General features: G+C 38.1%; 1 protein-coding gene across 1 annotated transcript in view; it reads right to left on the bottom strand.

The window, feature by feature from the left end:
- Positions 1-16276, bottom strand: part of LOC139730546 (xanthine dehydrogenase/oxidase-like) — a 60917-nt gene that overhangs the window by 38495 nt on the left and 6146 nt on the right. Inside the window, exons 6-13 of the mRNA XM_071641400.1 lie at positions 15336-15524; positions 13008-13082; positions 8374-8515; positions 5766-5936; positions 3525-3601; positions 2220-2316; positions 1057-1160; positions 273-442 (exon numbers count right to left, since the gene is read on the bottom strand). Of these exons, the coding sequence (XP_071497501.1) occupies positions 273-442; positions 1057-1160; positions 2220-2316; positions 3525-3601; positions 5766-5936; positions 8374-8515; positions 13008-13082; positions 15336-15524 (1025 nt within the window). The remainder of the gene's footprint in view (positions 1-272; positions 443-1056; positions 1161-2219; positions 2317-3524; positions 3602-5765; positions 5937-8373; positions 8516-13007; positions 13083-15335; positions 15525-16276) is intronic.

The raw sequence follows: 16276 nt of genomic DNA, 5'->3' as shown, positions 1-16276 counted from the left end.
GTGCAACAAGTGTCAGGTCTCACTGTGTAGTGCGTGGATACCATGACAGTGTTAGAATCAACATTTTATGACAAGTATCACATAAGTAATAACATTCGAGGTTAAAAGCTGATACGCAAGATAGCTGAGGAAGGAAGGCAGGAAAAAATTAGGTCAATAATATGCGGACAAAATAATAAATGGAAGGAATAACCAATTATACATTTTGTCTTCTTTTATGAAAATAAGTGGCCAAAAAAAAATTGTTTTAAAAATGTATTGTCAGGCTGTACCTTTCTTTGAATTCTAGTGGACCGAGTGAGTTTTCCCCTCCGAAAAGTACGGTAATTTTCCTGATTTTGGTGTTGTCTGCGGTATCCATGACAACGAAGCATCCAGAGTTGACGGTTGCCAAGCAATGTCTTCGTCTCTGACTGATTTTGTGTGCATAGCAAAATTCGTTCTGCATCCGAAAGACCCGAAAAATCAAATATTGTATCATCACGTTATCATATCAGTAGTTTTGGATTACAAGATGAATGACGTATATAGTACAGGAAAGTTTATTACCTCTGAGGCCCTATTTCCGTTCATTCGATGAGTCCACTGCAGACAGCTTCGCAACACGTCACCCGTCAGCTGTCTGCATTAAGTAATCTCTCGATTCGACAACATGCATACTCCTCATTGTGGAAAAAACAACAGCAACGAAAAAAACTTTCTCATTTTGAAGGTAAAAACTTTTGCGTTGTGAAGACACTATATTGAAGAAAAAAATGCAACTGATTATGGCTTTCTATGGTCAACTCGTTAGAAAAAATGTACCCTACTAATTTTCCTTTTTCTCAAGCTTCGTTATCTATCTTCTACAACATCTCCAAACTACGCTACCCTGATCACTTCTCGGCCTTTTGGCTATAAGGTCATGTGTTTCTACCCCATAGAAGAATATGCACGAAATAATTTCTACTGGCCTTCAAATAAATTATTCACGTTTTTCTGAACACTTTATTTGTACATTATCAAAAACGAAGCATAATTTTCATCTTTTTCTTCTTTTTTTGGACAATAACGAACCTCCTTGGTAAAGGGAACAAAAATTTCCTTGATCATTTCCGTGTCCTTCATAATGATCCCCGTTTCAGTTTTGCACATCTCGTCAAGCTGTAGTATCCTTTCACCTGCAAACACGTAAAAGAAAAATGAAAGACATTATTTTCTCCGCAGTTCATCGTTAATTGTGCTTAACGACATACTTGTTATGCCAGTCTTGGAGGAATTCTAGTGCATTTCAAAGTTAATCTAAAAGAAGGAGTGAAATTTTCTTAGCACAACAATGACAATTTGATCAAAATTGGATGAAAAATAAGGAAGCCAGGACATTTTGAAGTTTTTGCTAATTTTTCAGGTAACAGTTATTGAACAGTCATCATGACTATGCAAATAGTGCAGTGTTGATGTCATCCCCTCACAACTCGCCATACAGTTTGTACATAAAATTGTTACATTTGCTGCTTTTTATTGAAACACAATTACACCCCAATATGAAATGATGACACATGTAGCTGAAGTTATTCTGAAGTTATTCAACAAGGAATAACATTGTCTTAACACTTCAATAACATAAACACTGAATTTTCGCCATTTTGTTGGGTTTTTTACACGGTAATTGTGAGGTGATGACATCATCAGCTCACATGTGCATATCTATATTAACTGTACAAGAACTGTTCCGCAGAAATTAGTGAAACTTCACAATTTCATAACTTTCCTATCATTTATCCGATTTTGATCAAATTTTCACTGTTGTGCTAATAAGATTTACTTTTTCATATCAGAATAACTTATAACTGGGCTGAAATTTCTATTTCAAGGACATGTTGCACAACAATTAATAAAATGGTGCTCGGAGAGAAGGTAGGCAACCGACACATCTTTCCACCTTTGTCTTGGTGAGAAAAAATATATATAGTTCTGAAACACCGAGGTAGCAGCATCGCGGCAAAATATTCTAGAGAAATGGGTTGGCCAAAGTCATGTGGCAACGTTTTCCAGCGAATCTCATTGTGTGTGTGTGTGTGTGTGTGTGCGCGCGCGCGTGTGTGTGTTTTCTTTTATGCTTGCTTGCTTGAAATCTTTTAGAGAGCCATCACAGCACAAATGAGATGCTCAGTACATACAAATAAACAAGCTGAAGCACTCTGATATTCAGTCACTAGTTCATCTTCAGAATATATTACCTCCTACTTCTGCTAGCGTCACTGTCGTTCCACAAAGCCTTAGTACAGGCACATGATCTGCACATTTGGAGAAGCCGGCAATCGTTCCGCCTAGCGTCTGAAAGATTAGATCAAACAAAAACAAAAACAAAATCCCGAGAGTACAAGAGCAAAAACATTTTTTGTTGAAAAAAAAATAGAACAGTGAATGTATGAAACAGGACGGTATATCCACTGATGTCGTGCGGCACGATAAAATACCAGTTTAATGCAGATTTCATGTTAAACTACATTTCTATTTCCTCTCAATGTTTTTTTACAAATCAGACAGTGTATCCTATGACGTTTAGTATAATTTATACGTGACCGCGCATCACAAAATCAACAAAAAGTCGCTCGCCCCGTTTTTATCAGGTGAAATGGATCAGTCAAACCAATCTTTACTTGTTTATAACTTCTGAAAGAGTAATTCTTCTTCTACATAATGCCTAAAAATGTAGGGTCATAGAATGGCAACTGTGTTTTTGCAGTTTTTCTACAACACATTTTTTTTTTGTTTTTTGGTAGAACATTTTAGCTGTGTCTCACAGGACCCCTTCAACTGTAATAACTTTGATAGGAGGGTGCTGCTGTTTTAAATTTAGTATAAGTCATTAATATGTTTATATGTATTAAGTATGCAAAATTTCAGCTTAATCTGATAATCCATCATTGTGTTTGCTGTGGACTTTTACCTCGTGTATGTTTGTTTGTTTGTTGTTGTTGTTTTTTTTGGGGGGTGGTCCCCTTGATTCATTGTACATAAAACAGCTTTGTAACTCGCTTGAATAGACCCTTACCTTCAAAGCCTCTTTTCCCAGTAAACAATCTTTCAGAGTGTGCTTTCTTTCTGTTGTTGAGATAGGTTTGGAAAGTCCATTTGTACTGAGTTACTGTATACATCATTATAAAACTACTCTTTCAGAATATGGCCTTAACTAAAATACTAAAAACCCATGTCGGGCGACGTTTTGGTGGTTTTGTGTGCAGGGTCACAAATGCATCGCATAGCCATGATATATACATATTTGTATTGCTTCTCGTGCCTCTACACTCGGTTTACAATGGTGGCCTTTGTGTGTGTGTGTGTGTGTGTGTGTGTGTGTGTGTGTGTGTGTCTGTGTGTGTGTGTGTGTGAATGAATCGCTCTCATATTCACGAAACATGTTGATTAATTTAATGTTTGCAAGTACCTTTCCAAAGTTTTGTACCTTCAGTCTCGTTCCCTTTTCCGGGTGGATATAATGTATTATAAGCGAATAAAGACAAAACTTTATTTTTACTCACCGCCACATTTCTGATTTGTTGATTCGAATGTTGTTGCGACATTTTCTTCAGTGCCGATAATGTCCTTGTTTGGTGCTCTTAAATGCAATAAACATTACATTCTTAATATAACATTTTCTTTTGTATTTTGTAGTTACTCTTTAATATCTATCTTGAAATATTGATGGAGTGCATCAATTCAAAATTTGGGCAAGTGACATCACTTCCGCATATTCAATTAAGAAGAAATTGATTTCAGCTTCACCATAATGCTGCTAATATCAAACGACGGTAAAAAGTGTACAAAAGTAAGGTATATCTAACTTGTGATTATCCTTGTATACATTCTACAAAATAATTTGAACTTATCACGTTACATATCTGTTGACACTGATGATCTTTCAAAGTATGCTTTTGTTGTCAGCTTTGTGCATCAACTTTTGACAATACACATTTGTTTGTTTTTTATTGTTCCATATTCCACATTTCAACAAATACATAAAACATAAACATCACAATACAAAAGCCTGGATGAATTGTCAAGTACAGCTTATAAGACAATAAAACATGTGAAATATGAGGAATCTACATAGAAGCATTGCTTGTAGGGTGTAGATTCCCAGATACGGATGTGAGATTATTTCTTACTTGGTTATGTAATTAAAGGAATGACAATTTGTGAATTGGAGAAATATAAACGCCAAAAAGTAAAAAAGAAAAAGAAAAAACAAAGAAAACAATGTCCGCGGCACAGACTTCTTGAGAGTTGCGTGATCACCCGAGCGAGGTACAAGTCAGATGCAGTGTACAATAGCAGAGATACCAAATGTGTACAAAGGAAGTTCAGGAGATAATACAGAAATCACGAGCGAGGCACATGTTACATAATCGATAATGTCAGTAATGTGAAGTATGAACAGAGAATATCGAGAAGGATTGAAGAATAGCTATAGATATGAATTCAGAAAAACTAGTTTAAGTTTATGCTGAAATGAATAAAGAGACTGAGATTGGATTATTTCTCTATCCAACTCATTCCAAAATTTAGGTCCTGTAGTGGTTATTGTTTTTAAAGCAGATACGGTTCGTACAGGAGAAAGATGAAAAGAATCTTTTTGTCTAGTAGGGTAAGAATGAACTTCAGTATTTTTGACAAACATCGAGGAAAACACATCAGGGAGACCACCTGAATTTAATTGATACATAAATGACCCGATATTAAAATGATATAAATCCTGGATCTTAAGTGTTCTACTGGAAAAGAATAAGACATTAGTGTGTTCGAAAAATGTGGCGAAGTTAATTATCCGTATAGCTCTTTTCTGTATCAATAATAAAGAATTAAGTCTAGTTGTACAGCAGTTTCCCCATGCCAGGATTCCATAACCTATATAAGGCAAAAATAGAGTAGAATACAATGAATGCAGAACATGTTTAGGAAAAAACTGTTTTAACTTATACATAACACCTACATTTTTTGATAATAATTTACGCAAAGAATCAACATGAACTTTCCATGTCAACTTACAATCAATATAAAGACCAAGGAATTTTATATATTCCACCTGGTTCAATTCTACGTCGTTTACAACCAACTTACCCGGTAAGATATTGATTATATTGCTAAAAACCATAAATTTTGTCTTGGTCAAATTCAATGACAATTTATTAGCCTGAATCCACTTAGATACTGATTTTAATTCAGTATTTATGGTATTCAGTAAAACATGAGGGTTTCGATTTGAATAAAAAATACTGGTGTCATCGGCAAAAAGTAGAAAATAGAGCAGAGAGGACGAACTGCGAAAGTCATTCATATAAAGAATAAACAATAAAGGACCTAAAAGGGATCCTTGCGGTACCCCACAAGTTATAGGCTGTGAGCTTGACACATGGCCATTCAAACTAACAAATTGAGTTCTTCCAGTAAGGTAACTTCTAAACCACTCCAAGGCCCTCCCACGAATCCCATAGTGTTGTAATTTGTATAATAATATTTCATGGTTGATTGTGTCAAAGGCCTTGGAGTAGTCAAGAAAGATACCTACTGTGTGACACTTGGCATCGATCGCTTTGATAATTTTCTCTATCATGAGTAAAATAGCATTCGGCCACATCTGTTGCTATTGATGGTTTTGAAATTCTCGTATCTTTCTCTTTCTTGGGTCCATAATAATTATAATCATTGATCACAAGACCAGTGCAGTTTCAGTAATGGTAATAATAATAATCATCATTATAAAACTATTGTCAGTCCAATACCTGGTAGCTCCTCGATCAGCCTGTCGAGCTCGCTTTCCAATTGTGTCATTGTCACCCCACTTCCAAATGTGACTCCCGTTTCTGAAGACGTTACGTGAGTAAGCTCAGTGACTAACGGGCCGAGTGACAGCATTATCGAGTCCTTAGTGTCGTCTCTGCTTCTCTGGATACCTAAAGAATTTGATCATTACTTCAGATTTCACTTTAAATTGTTGCAGAATACATGTGAATGACGCAGTCCGTAAAACCTGCAAACCTATGAAAAAAGGCACGATATGTAGTGCAGAGGGTATTACAAGCACACAAGAGGGTTTTACGCTCATTTAAGCTTCAGAGCATGCAAAGGGTTAAAAACTAAACGAGAACGGCGCCACAAACGATTATGTATATAGACTATTGGATACATAATTATGTATATATATATATATATATATATATATATATACAGGTGTGTGTATATATATATATATATATAATGATGAATTGTCAGAAATGTCAGAATTGTCATTGTCCACCCTGAGGAAGACGAATGTATTCGTCGAAAATTTGGTCTGAATAAATAGCACTGTTGGAGTGTCAAAATGCATTACCACTCTACTTCGTCATCTTCTATAATAAAAATGCAAAATTATTCAGGAGAAGCCAAAAAGCTGCTGTAGCAGTGACTTCTTTCGCAAAACATTATCCCAATTCACCGCTACGTGAATCTCATTAGAAGATCCAGCTGAGGCACGCGACTGGTTGTTATTCTTAACTCTCTGCCCCAAAAATGCGCATAAAGAGTTGAAAGGTTGGTCCGTCGGGTATTCGAGCTTGGGTCTGCCTGAACCGCTATGACGTCTCCGTAGCCGAGCGGTTAAGGCGTTGGCGTTCCATGCCAAAGACCGGGGTTCGATTCCCGGCGGAAACCAATTTTTCAACTCTTGCGCTTTCCCGAAAAGGAGGAACAGTAAGAGGAATAATGATGTCAAAGCTACGCACCGATTTCTCCTTCCTTTCTCATATCTCATATATATACATGTATTTATATATATATATATATAATGAGATATGAGAAAGGAAGGATGTATATATATATATATATATATATATATATATACTGACATCAAAGGACTTAACCACAACATGGCGGGGCGGTGCAAGGACAGTAAATCTATTGACAGCAAATCTTGCACATATAGACGTGGCTGGTGTTGGGTAGCACCCCTTTAGTCATCAAGCTTTCGGGCGAAGTGCCCTTCTTCAGGATCTACACAGTCAATGACAACAACGTATAGGCAAAATCAACCTAGGTGTAAAATCATACTAAACTTAACTAACCTTATATATCATACATTTCAAATTATACTCAACATAAAACAAACCTTAATTCAGCGCATTTTATAACAAAAAACAAACAAACATACTGTTACTTAATACAATCTCAAAACAAAACTTACTGTGTTGGTGCTGAGTGTGGTCTTGTAATGTTGTCTGTGTGAAAGTTATGATCGGGTGTATCTTATATGTGTTTGTGTATATGGGGGGGGGGGCGTTTCTACTGAGGCTCGTTCTCATTTAATCGATCATAAACTACCAATACTCAATTTTTTCACCATCCAACAATATAAAAAAAAAAACTTCCAAATTACAATTACAATTTCTACATATTAATGCACTTCTTATAATACATACGAACACACACATCCGCATACATATAAAGTAATCTGAGTGTAGTCTTGTAATGTTGTCTGTGTGAAAGTTATGGTCGGGTGTATCTTATATGTGTTTGTGTATATGGGGGGGGTAATGTAATAATGATATATGTATTTTTGGAAAGGGTGAAATGTTGTTAAAGAAATGTGGGCGTAGGTATGTAAGTATTTGGATAAATAGAGTTATGTGTATGAATTACTTATGTATGCGGATGTGTATAATTGTATGTATTATAAGAAGTGTATTAACTATGTAGAAATTGTAATTGTGATTTGGAAGTTTGTTTATATTGTTGGATGGTGAAAAAATTGAGTATTGGTAGTTTATGATTGATTAAATGAGAACGAGCCTCAGTACAGAAACGCCTCCCCCCCCCCCTCATATACACAAACACATATAAGATACACCCGATCATAACTTTCACACAGACAACATTACAAGACCACATTCAGCACCAACACAGTAATTTTTGTTTTGAGATTGTATTCAGTAACAGTATGTTGGTTTTTTTTTGTTATAAAATGCGCTGAATTGAGGTATGTTTTATGTTGAGTATAATTTGAAATGTATGATATATAAGGTTAGTTAAGTTTAATATGATTTTACACCTAGGTTGATTTTGCCTATACGTTGTTGTCATTGACTGTGTAGATCCTGAAGAAGGGCACTTCGCCCGAAAGCTTGATGATTAAAGGGGTGCTACCCAACACCGGCCACGTCTATATGTGCAAGATTTGCTGTCAATATATACACACGTATATATATATATATATATATATATATATACATGTATATATATATATATATATATATATATATATATATATTTATTTATATATATATATATATATATATATATATATACATGTATATATTATTTTGACTTGCAGAAGAAATATGACAGGACACTCACCTCGTAAAGTGTTACCAAATATGATTTGGGCAGATGGGAACTGTTCCTTGTGCTGAAGAAGTTCCTGCAGCGAAGAGGTGACGACCCATCTGACACGACCCTTTCCAAATCTCATTGCCCTTGTACGCTCGCTGTTCTGCATCTGAAACGTGCGCGGCAACGTTTGGTAAGTAATGTAATCCACACTTTTTGTAACGAAACTGCATAACATTCCATGATAGAAAATTTCACGGTTTCAAACTAACATGAAAATTCTTTTGTAATCACGTCAGTAATATGCGTTTCTACCCATTCTAAATGAGTGACTTTCCTCAAAACACATATCCCATAACTACATGTCATGGTCTTGTCAATCTAACGAGCAAAATTAATATGGATACTTACGGATTTGCATAAACCTTGGCTGAACAAGCCCCACCTCCTCAATATCGTATTGTAAGGGTCAGACCACTAAGAATACAAATTCATTCAGAATCGAGCAAACCTGATGTAAAAACGTCTTCAGCACCAAGCCTGACCAATCGCAATTTGAAAATATGCGTTGGACATGAAACGTGGTTCTTACAAACGCGTCATAAAAGAGTTATGTTGCCAATCTGAAAGGATTCCTTTTCCCCTACATTATCAACTCTTTCCATCCCCCATGAAGGGCTTATTTTGGGTTACAGTTCGTGATTTCGAAGGTTTGTTATTCCGAAGGTTCGTTTACCCCAAAATGAATTAAGATTCGTTATTCCAAAGGTTCGTTAATCCGAAAATTGGAAAAAAAAAGGTTCGTTATACTCGCATTTCGAAGGATCGTTAATCCGAAAACGAAATGGGTTCGTAATTCAGAAGGTTCGTACTACGCACATCCTTTTCATTTTCGAATCAACGAATCTTATTAATGGAGTCCATTCATTGATCGTGTTGATACGCAGTTTGCATGTCAAGTCTAAAGGTTGAGTCTGATTTTAAGAAGTTGATTGTTTCTTGTAATCTCGAAAGTTTTGATTTATACATCTAGTCTCTGTGGCAAAGTCATAATTTCACAAATTGGAGTGTATATGAGACTGGTTCCAGGAGATGACACTTTAGATAAAACTAGAGACTGACGAGATTTTAGATCCACATACTGTTCCTCGCACTTTGTTTCAAGAATCTGCAATAGATATTTGACAGTGATACAAAGTGCATATGTTACACAACACAAGCAGGATTATAATTACTTTATTATAGAGTGACTGAAAATAAAATTTATCCATCGATCCATTATGCATAACTATGACTCTCCAGCTATATAGAGAAAAAATGTGATAATAGCTATGAAATACACGAATACATACTACCAAACAATTTCCGGTTTATCTTAACACAAGATTGCAATTACACAAGTGTTCATGATAGAAATACATGATTGTACGATTTATACGGACAAAAACAACTAAGCATAATTATAATAACGACAGACTACGATCGGCGTCTTAAATGATCCCAATTTTGATGGAGCACTTGACGAATAGCTGATCAACATTAAGCAAGAAAAAATTGTGTATCAGCTGTAATTGCAATGTATACGTGGTAAGCATAGAGGTACATGTACATCGTTTGTAGCTCCATGGTATACTGGGTAAGCCATTTCGTAATTAGCTTGCGCATATTTCGGAAAATGACTTTTCTTTTTTCTCAGTTGGTTAGGCACTTTACTCGTTTAAAAAAAGACATAATGAAAAAGGTTGTCCGACGTAACAATTTACGGAATTAATGTTCAAACGAAGAATGAATTTACGTAGACCAGGTGACCAGAAAAGCCTCTCCAATCAACAATGGGGGAAGCACCATTTCATAATTAGGCATTGTATACAATAACAAACTACATGTATTTCTAATTATCATTGCTAAGTACAAGGCTTAATGAACACTTTGTTATTGTCAGGCGGATGTGCTGACAAGCACGATTATTAAAGGATCACATGACTATTACACCACAGATTCTTATCTCAACTGATATAAACCAACATGCCTGTTATGGTAAATTACCCTTTTTTTTTCTGCTCATGCGCAAAGCCGAACTACGAAATGGCTAATTAGACAGTGTTTAAAGCCCATTTTACAATTGGTCTCTTACCAGTTTGCGACTGCCTGCAACAGTTTTTCGGGGTGTTGCACGACCAATTGCTTGGGGTCATGCGAGTACTCGTATTCGTCGCAGGAGGTCGCACGAGCCTGAGGCAGTCGTGACTGCTTGCATCTGAAATCTGCACGTGCTCAAAACCCGGAGGCGACCAGATGCTATTGATTCACTTGCATTCAGTCGTATGTCCAGTCGTGCGATTGTCTTACGAGCGTTGCACAACGTTTCATGACTTCATGCGAGAGTTCGCACCACTCACTGGTCGCATTTGGTCGGCTGGAGGTCGTGCAACACTCGTATGAGCGCTGGTGGCCTAAAGGCCACCAGCGAAGGGAGTGAAGACGAGGCCCAGTGACTTCGACGAAATTGGTGGAAAGTTTTGGCGGAGGATAGGGAGGAGAGTAAGGCACCGCACACTACACGATCAGACTGGTCTCAAAGTCTTAAGGCCACCGCACACTACAAGATCCGACTGGTCTTAAAGTCTTAAGCCAAGCTGAGTCTTAAGACCAGTCGTACGACCGGACACCGCACACTATACGACCAAACCTTACGAGTAGGCTTACGACTGTAAAGCGCGCGCAGTGCGCACTGCGTGCGCTAGCATTTTGTTGCATTGTGAATGGCTGAAAGCTCACGATTGGTCGTAGAAATTCAACATGTCAAATCTCTACGACTGGCGCTAAGACCCAGTCGTACGACTAGAAAATGGCAAGACTGTGACGTCACACGTCTGGTCTTAAGGTCTTAAGACCGGTGAATCGGGGCAAAATCGTGTAGTGTGCGGCGGGCTTTAAGCCAAGATGGGTCTTAAGCCCGCTGCACACTACACTGTAAAGCGCACTGCGCGCGCTTTACAGTCGTAAGCTTACTCGGTCGTATAGTGTGCGGTGTCCGGTCGTACGACTGGTCTAAAAGACCCAGACTGGCTTAAGACTTTAAGACCAGTCTGATCGTGTAGTGTGCGGTGGCCTTTAAGACCAGTCGTACGACGGGACACCGCACACTATACGACCAAACCTTACGAGTAGGCTGACGACTGTAAAGCGCGCGCAGTGCGCACTGCGTGCGCATGCATTTTACTGCATTGTGAATGGCTGAAAGCCTACGACCGGTCGTAGAAATTCAATATGTCAAATCTCTACGACTGGCGCCAAGACCCAGTCGTAAGACTGGAAACTGGCAAGTCTGTGACGTCACACTTCTAGTTTTAAGGTCTTATAACGGCCACCGCACACTACACGATCAGACTGGTCTTAAAGTCTTAAGCCAAGCTGGGTCTTAAGACCAGTCGTACGACCGGACACCGCACACTATACGACCCGACTGTAAAGCGCGCGCAGTGCGCACTGCGTGCGCTTGCATTTTACTGCATTGTGAATGGCTGTAAGCCTACGACCAGTCGTAGAAATTCAACATGTCAAATCTCTACGACTGGCGGTAAGACCCAGTCGTACGACTAGAAAATGGCAAGACTGTGACGTCACACTTCTAGTCTTAAGGTCTTAAGACCGGTGAATCGGGGCAAAATCGTGTAGTGTGCGGCGGGCTTAAGACCGGTGAATTGGGGCAAAATCGTGTAGTGTGGTGCGGGCTTATATTGACCAGTCTTACGAGTGAATGAGATTGTTCCTAAACCATGAGACTATTGCACGACCGATTGCAACACATCGTGAACGACTGTTTGACTGTATAGGTGACTATATTCCTTGTGGGTGGTCTAAGGGGATTATGGAGATGAGCTTCAGAACGTTCTCAGCCTTGCAGGAAGAGAGATGGATGCTGTTGCTAATCATGAAAAAAAAAAGATATTAGGATTTTGACAGGACCTAAGTTTCATTCAGCTATTAAGAGGAGAAAAGCAATACAAATTGTGTGTATCATTTTGAGTTCTTTCCTAAACTGTTCTGAGCAAATCATAGCATTTCATTCAGAAAATTACGTTGAAATACAGCTTGCAATTTAATGATTTATGATTTCAAAGAGTAAAGGTATGTTAGACATCTACTTTATTGTAATGCTTCAGAAACCAGTCGTGTGTTTGAATGGATTCCGAAGAGTGGCCACTTTATCAACTCTATATAAACACCTCCTTTTTATACCTCCACGCTACTCGCACGACCACTCGCACCGGTTTCATTCAATCGCACGAGTGATCGCATTGTCTCATAGGTGTCAAGCCATTCGCAATCACTCGTTCACCACTCGAATGTGAATGCACGACCATTTGCACGCGCATATGCTAGCAAATGTTATACTTACTCGTGCAACGGTCTCTCCTAGTCACTTTTGTTGATTGTTGCATTTGTGAAAGCCTGTTTTTTGCGACGTGATAAGACAGATAGCGATGGAAGTCTGTTGCAAGCTGTTGTGCGACCAAATGTTCGCAAATGGTTATACGCCAATTGTGAAAGAAGCTTAAACATTTATACACACCATAAGAGTGTATCTTTGTTTGCTTGTTTTTACCTTATGACGCAAGATCAACGCTTTCAAGCGTACACAAAAATGAGTGACGTACCAGCAACTCTGGAGGAAAGATGGGTTCCTGTGTCTGGTCGTACAGAATATGGTTTGGACTGTCATGCAATGTATTCTGCAAAAATATAATTCGAGAAGGGAAAACACTAGAACTCAAAGTTATATCTTACTGGTCATGCTTGAATAAGGTGTTACTTCAAATTATAAAGTTTTCCTTTTGTTCCATGAGTTAGCGAAAGTGAATATTGTTTTTTTCCTTAAAGTAATCGAGGAAGTTTTTACAGAGGACAGTGTTCGCAGGAACATGTACTCGACGGAAGAATCATAACGCCATGAAGATGAGAACGTGCCTATCACTGCTTACAAAAATAAAGATGAAATAGAAAGAGGATGTATTCTTCTCATACCTGCTGAATGGTTTTAGAATTGCTGCATGACCCTCTGGCTTGTCCTGCACAGCAGCAGTTTTCCTGCAAATAGCAAACAATTATTGTCTGATAGAAAATGCCTATAATAGAATAAATATGATAAAATAGCAACACATTATTTCATTCCATCGCTGTACTGTTACCTTTGTTTCGATGACTTCGCTCATTACATGGAAGTGGAGTCTCAGTATTTGCTCACAAGAGAACATTGTTGTGTTTTATGCCGTGAAGTTTTTGTGTTGACAGGCATTCATGATCTGTCTGTTTGTTGGTCTCACCAAGGAGGTTTAAGAGTTGGAGTTCCAACTGGCTGTAATTATATAAACAGTTGTCAGATTTCTATTGATGTACAAAAGAATTTCACAGGTGCATTTGTGCCTTTGATGATCGATGTTCGAAGCCGCCGTCTTGCTGAGCAATCTGAAGATCCATTTTGAACGTTAACATAATATTGGCCATATTTTGCTTATATATTCATTTATGAAATGAAATTTCACTAAATGATAAAGCATGTAAAACAAAAGTCAATCCCGTGCAGAAATTTGTGCAAAAGTGTAAATCAGAGCCGTATCATGTGAAAATGCTTAAAACTGTACCATCCTGGAAAGCCGGTTTTATCATTTTTCCGCTTAATTCCGGCAAATAAAACTAACATGGAATAATCTTCAAATATAATTCTTTATTGATAGATGTATCAGATTGGTGCCCGGGTATGCCCAGTCGAGTAATTTTCATCTTTATTTCAGCATTTTTGGGGCAATTTCTATTGGCACATCCTCGTGTCTGTACCACCTATCTTTTATAAGAAGGGATAGCGGAAAGTAATTACCATCACAAAGACATATCTTCCTTAGAAAGTGTCTGGTGATTATGCATTGAGACACGAGTCATATTGTCTTCCTATCTGCGTGGCAGATCCTGTTTGGCACATGCTTCAAATATTTTTGAGCGGCGGCATCGAACATCTAGCAAAGGAAATAAGACAGTTGTGACTCCATTCTCTTGAACCTCCTTGGTCTCACTAGGCGTTTTCACATCAGCCCGATGTTTCGAAATAGCGCGCTATTTCCTGACTTGGGAAATTAAAAAATATCTCGAGCTTGGATTTTTATCGGGCTGATCTGAAAACGCCTAAAGACTTTCCTCTCAGGTTGGGATCACGCATTCCGCATTTTCTTCTTCTTGCAATGAGTGAGGGATGCTGCAGATAAAGATTTTGGTGCATTATACAAAATCTCTGAGAACTTCAAGATGATGTTGAAGGAGCACTAGTCAGAAGAATCTTCGTGACAAGTTTATCCTTTCGCGTTTTCAGTTTACTTGGCTCTCCGAATGAATTGACAGGATATCCTCATTTTGACTTGATCATTGCTTGGCATTGACACACAAGAGGGCATGAAATTTAGGTTTGGTAGATACTTGAAGCGGATACTTGAAGCGTTGCGTTAATTAACAAGGACAACAAGTACATAGAGAGTAACATGACCTACACAGTTGTAATGGAAGAAGCTTTGTGTGCCACGAGAAGGTGACTTGTTGAAACTTGTCTAAACTTGACAACTTTTCAAATATCAAAATTAGTCATGTTCTCTCCGTATCGTCAAGAACACGGTCCTATGTGAGTTTCAGCAAGTCACCTTCTCTTAGCACGTGTATGTTTACGTATGTACATTAGTGACAGGTGATCATGTATAGTTGCTTTTTAATGAGTCGTGTGCCGTGAGCATTGTGAGACGTTCCCTGAAAAAAAAAAAAAAGTTTTAATTGGACCGCAAGGGAGGTGTATGAACTTGAAAGTGGTCAACTGCGCAGCTAAGTGTAATCCGCAGAACCTTTTTTTCCCTTGTATTTCAACAGGCATGTTGCCATATGCGATGACGCCCACTTTCCAAGGTGAGTAAGTGTGTACATGTGTGTGCGTGTGTGTGTGATACACTCACCTCACAGAAAATCTTAAACGAGTCCAGAATAGGTCTGTAGCCCGTGCAGCGGCAGAGATTTCCCTCCAGCGCCTTAAGAACCTCATCTATGCACGGCTTGGGATTGGTTCGGAGAAGAGAATACATTGACATAACCATACCAGGACTGCAAAAGCCGCACTGGGTACCATGGTTCTTAGCAAGAGATTCCTGTTGCATTAAGCAGAACATATATGCATACCAAACGTTATCGAAAGTTACGAACAAATATTTATGCACAAACCAAAAAGCGTTGATCTTTTTTTAGATCATACGGATATACTTGAATTATAAAGAGTGGACCCACTGAGATAGGCAACCGACCCAAAGAAGACGTGCGCCTCTTCCGAAGGGTTTCGTGTGCACACAAATGATTATACCTCATGAATGAACTTTGATATATAATGGTGAAAAAGGTAATATAAAATAAAGCAACTTGTAGCATTTGTATTGCATTCAAAGAGCGTCAAGGAATCTCAGTAATGCTTGATCCTAATAAAAAACATTTATGGAATACTGAGTGCCTGTAGAGTTAAATAGTCTATAGGCTGTTAGACAGCTGCGTTCGTTCGTATGCCTATTATTAATAATTTGACTCTACACCTCCTTGCGCAACGATTACTCCGATTCGTTTTTTTTTTTTCTCAGAACTGTTCGGGTAGTCAGTTTTCAAAGCTAAATTTCAGATTTATTGGCGATTTTTATGTATAATTATTGTCATATTCAAATCTTCGTCAAAAACTCTTGTGAATTATGTTACATTTGAATTTTAGCCTGTTTGATTGCAGATTTTCAAGGTAGCTGAGCGCGAAAGCGATCGCCAGCTTTCTGTATGATATAATGTGCAGCCCCTGACACTCTATGGTAATCCAACCTTCTCCCCACATCTTAAATGATGATGTCATCCATCTCTTCTTTGCAAG

Source organism: Diadema antillarum, unplaced genomic scaffold (genome assembly GCF_040938485.1).
Source record: "Diadema antillarum isolate AM-2024a unplaced genomic scaffold, OU_Dant_1.0 seq00000320_RagTag, whole genome shotgun sequence".
Lineage (NCBI taxonomy): Eukaryota > Metazoa > Echinodermata > Echinoidea > Diadematoida > Diadematidae > Diadema > Diadema antillarum.
Note: the sequence above shows the minus strand (reverse complement) of the source record. Positions and strands in the feature narration are given on the sequence as shown.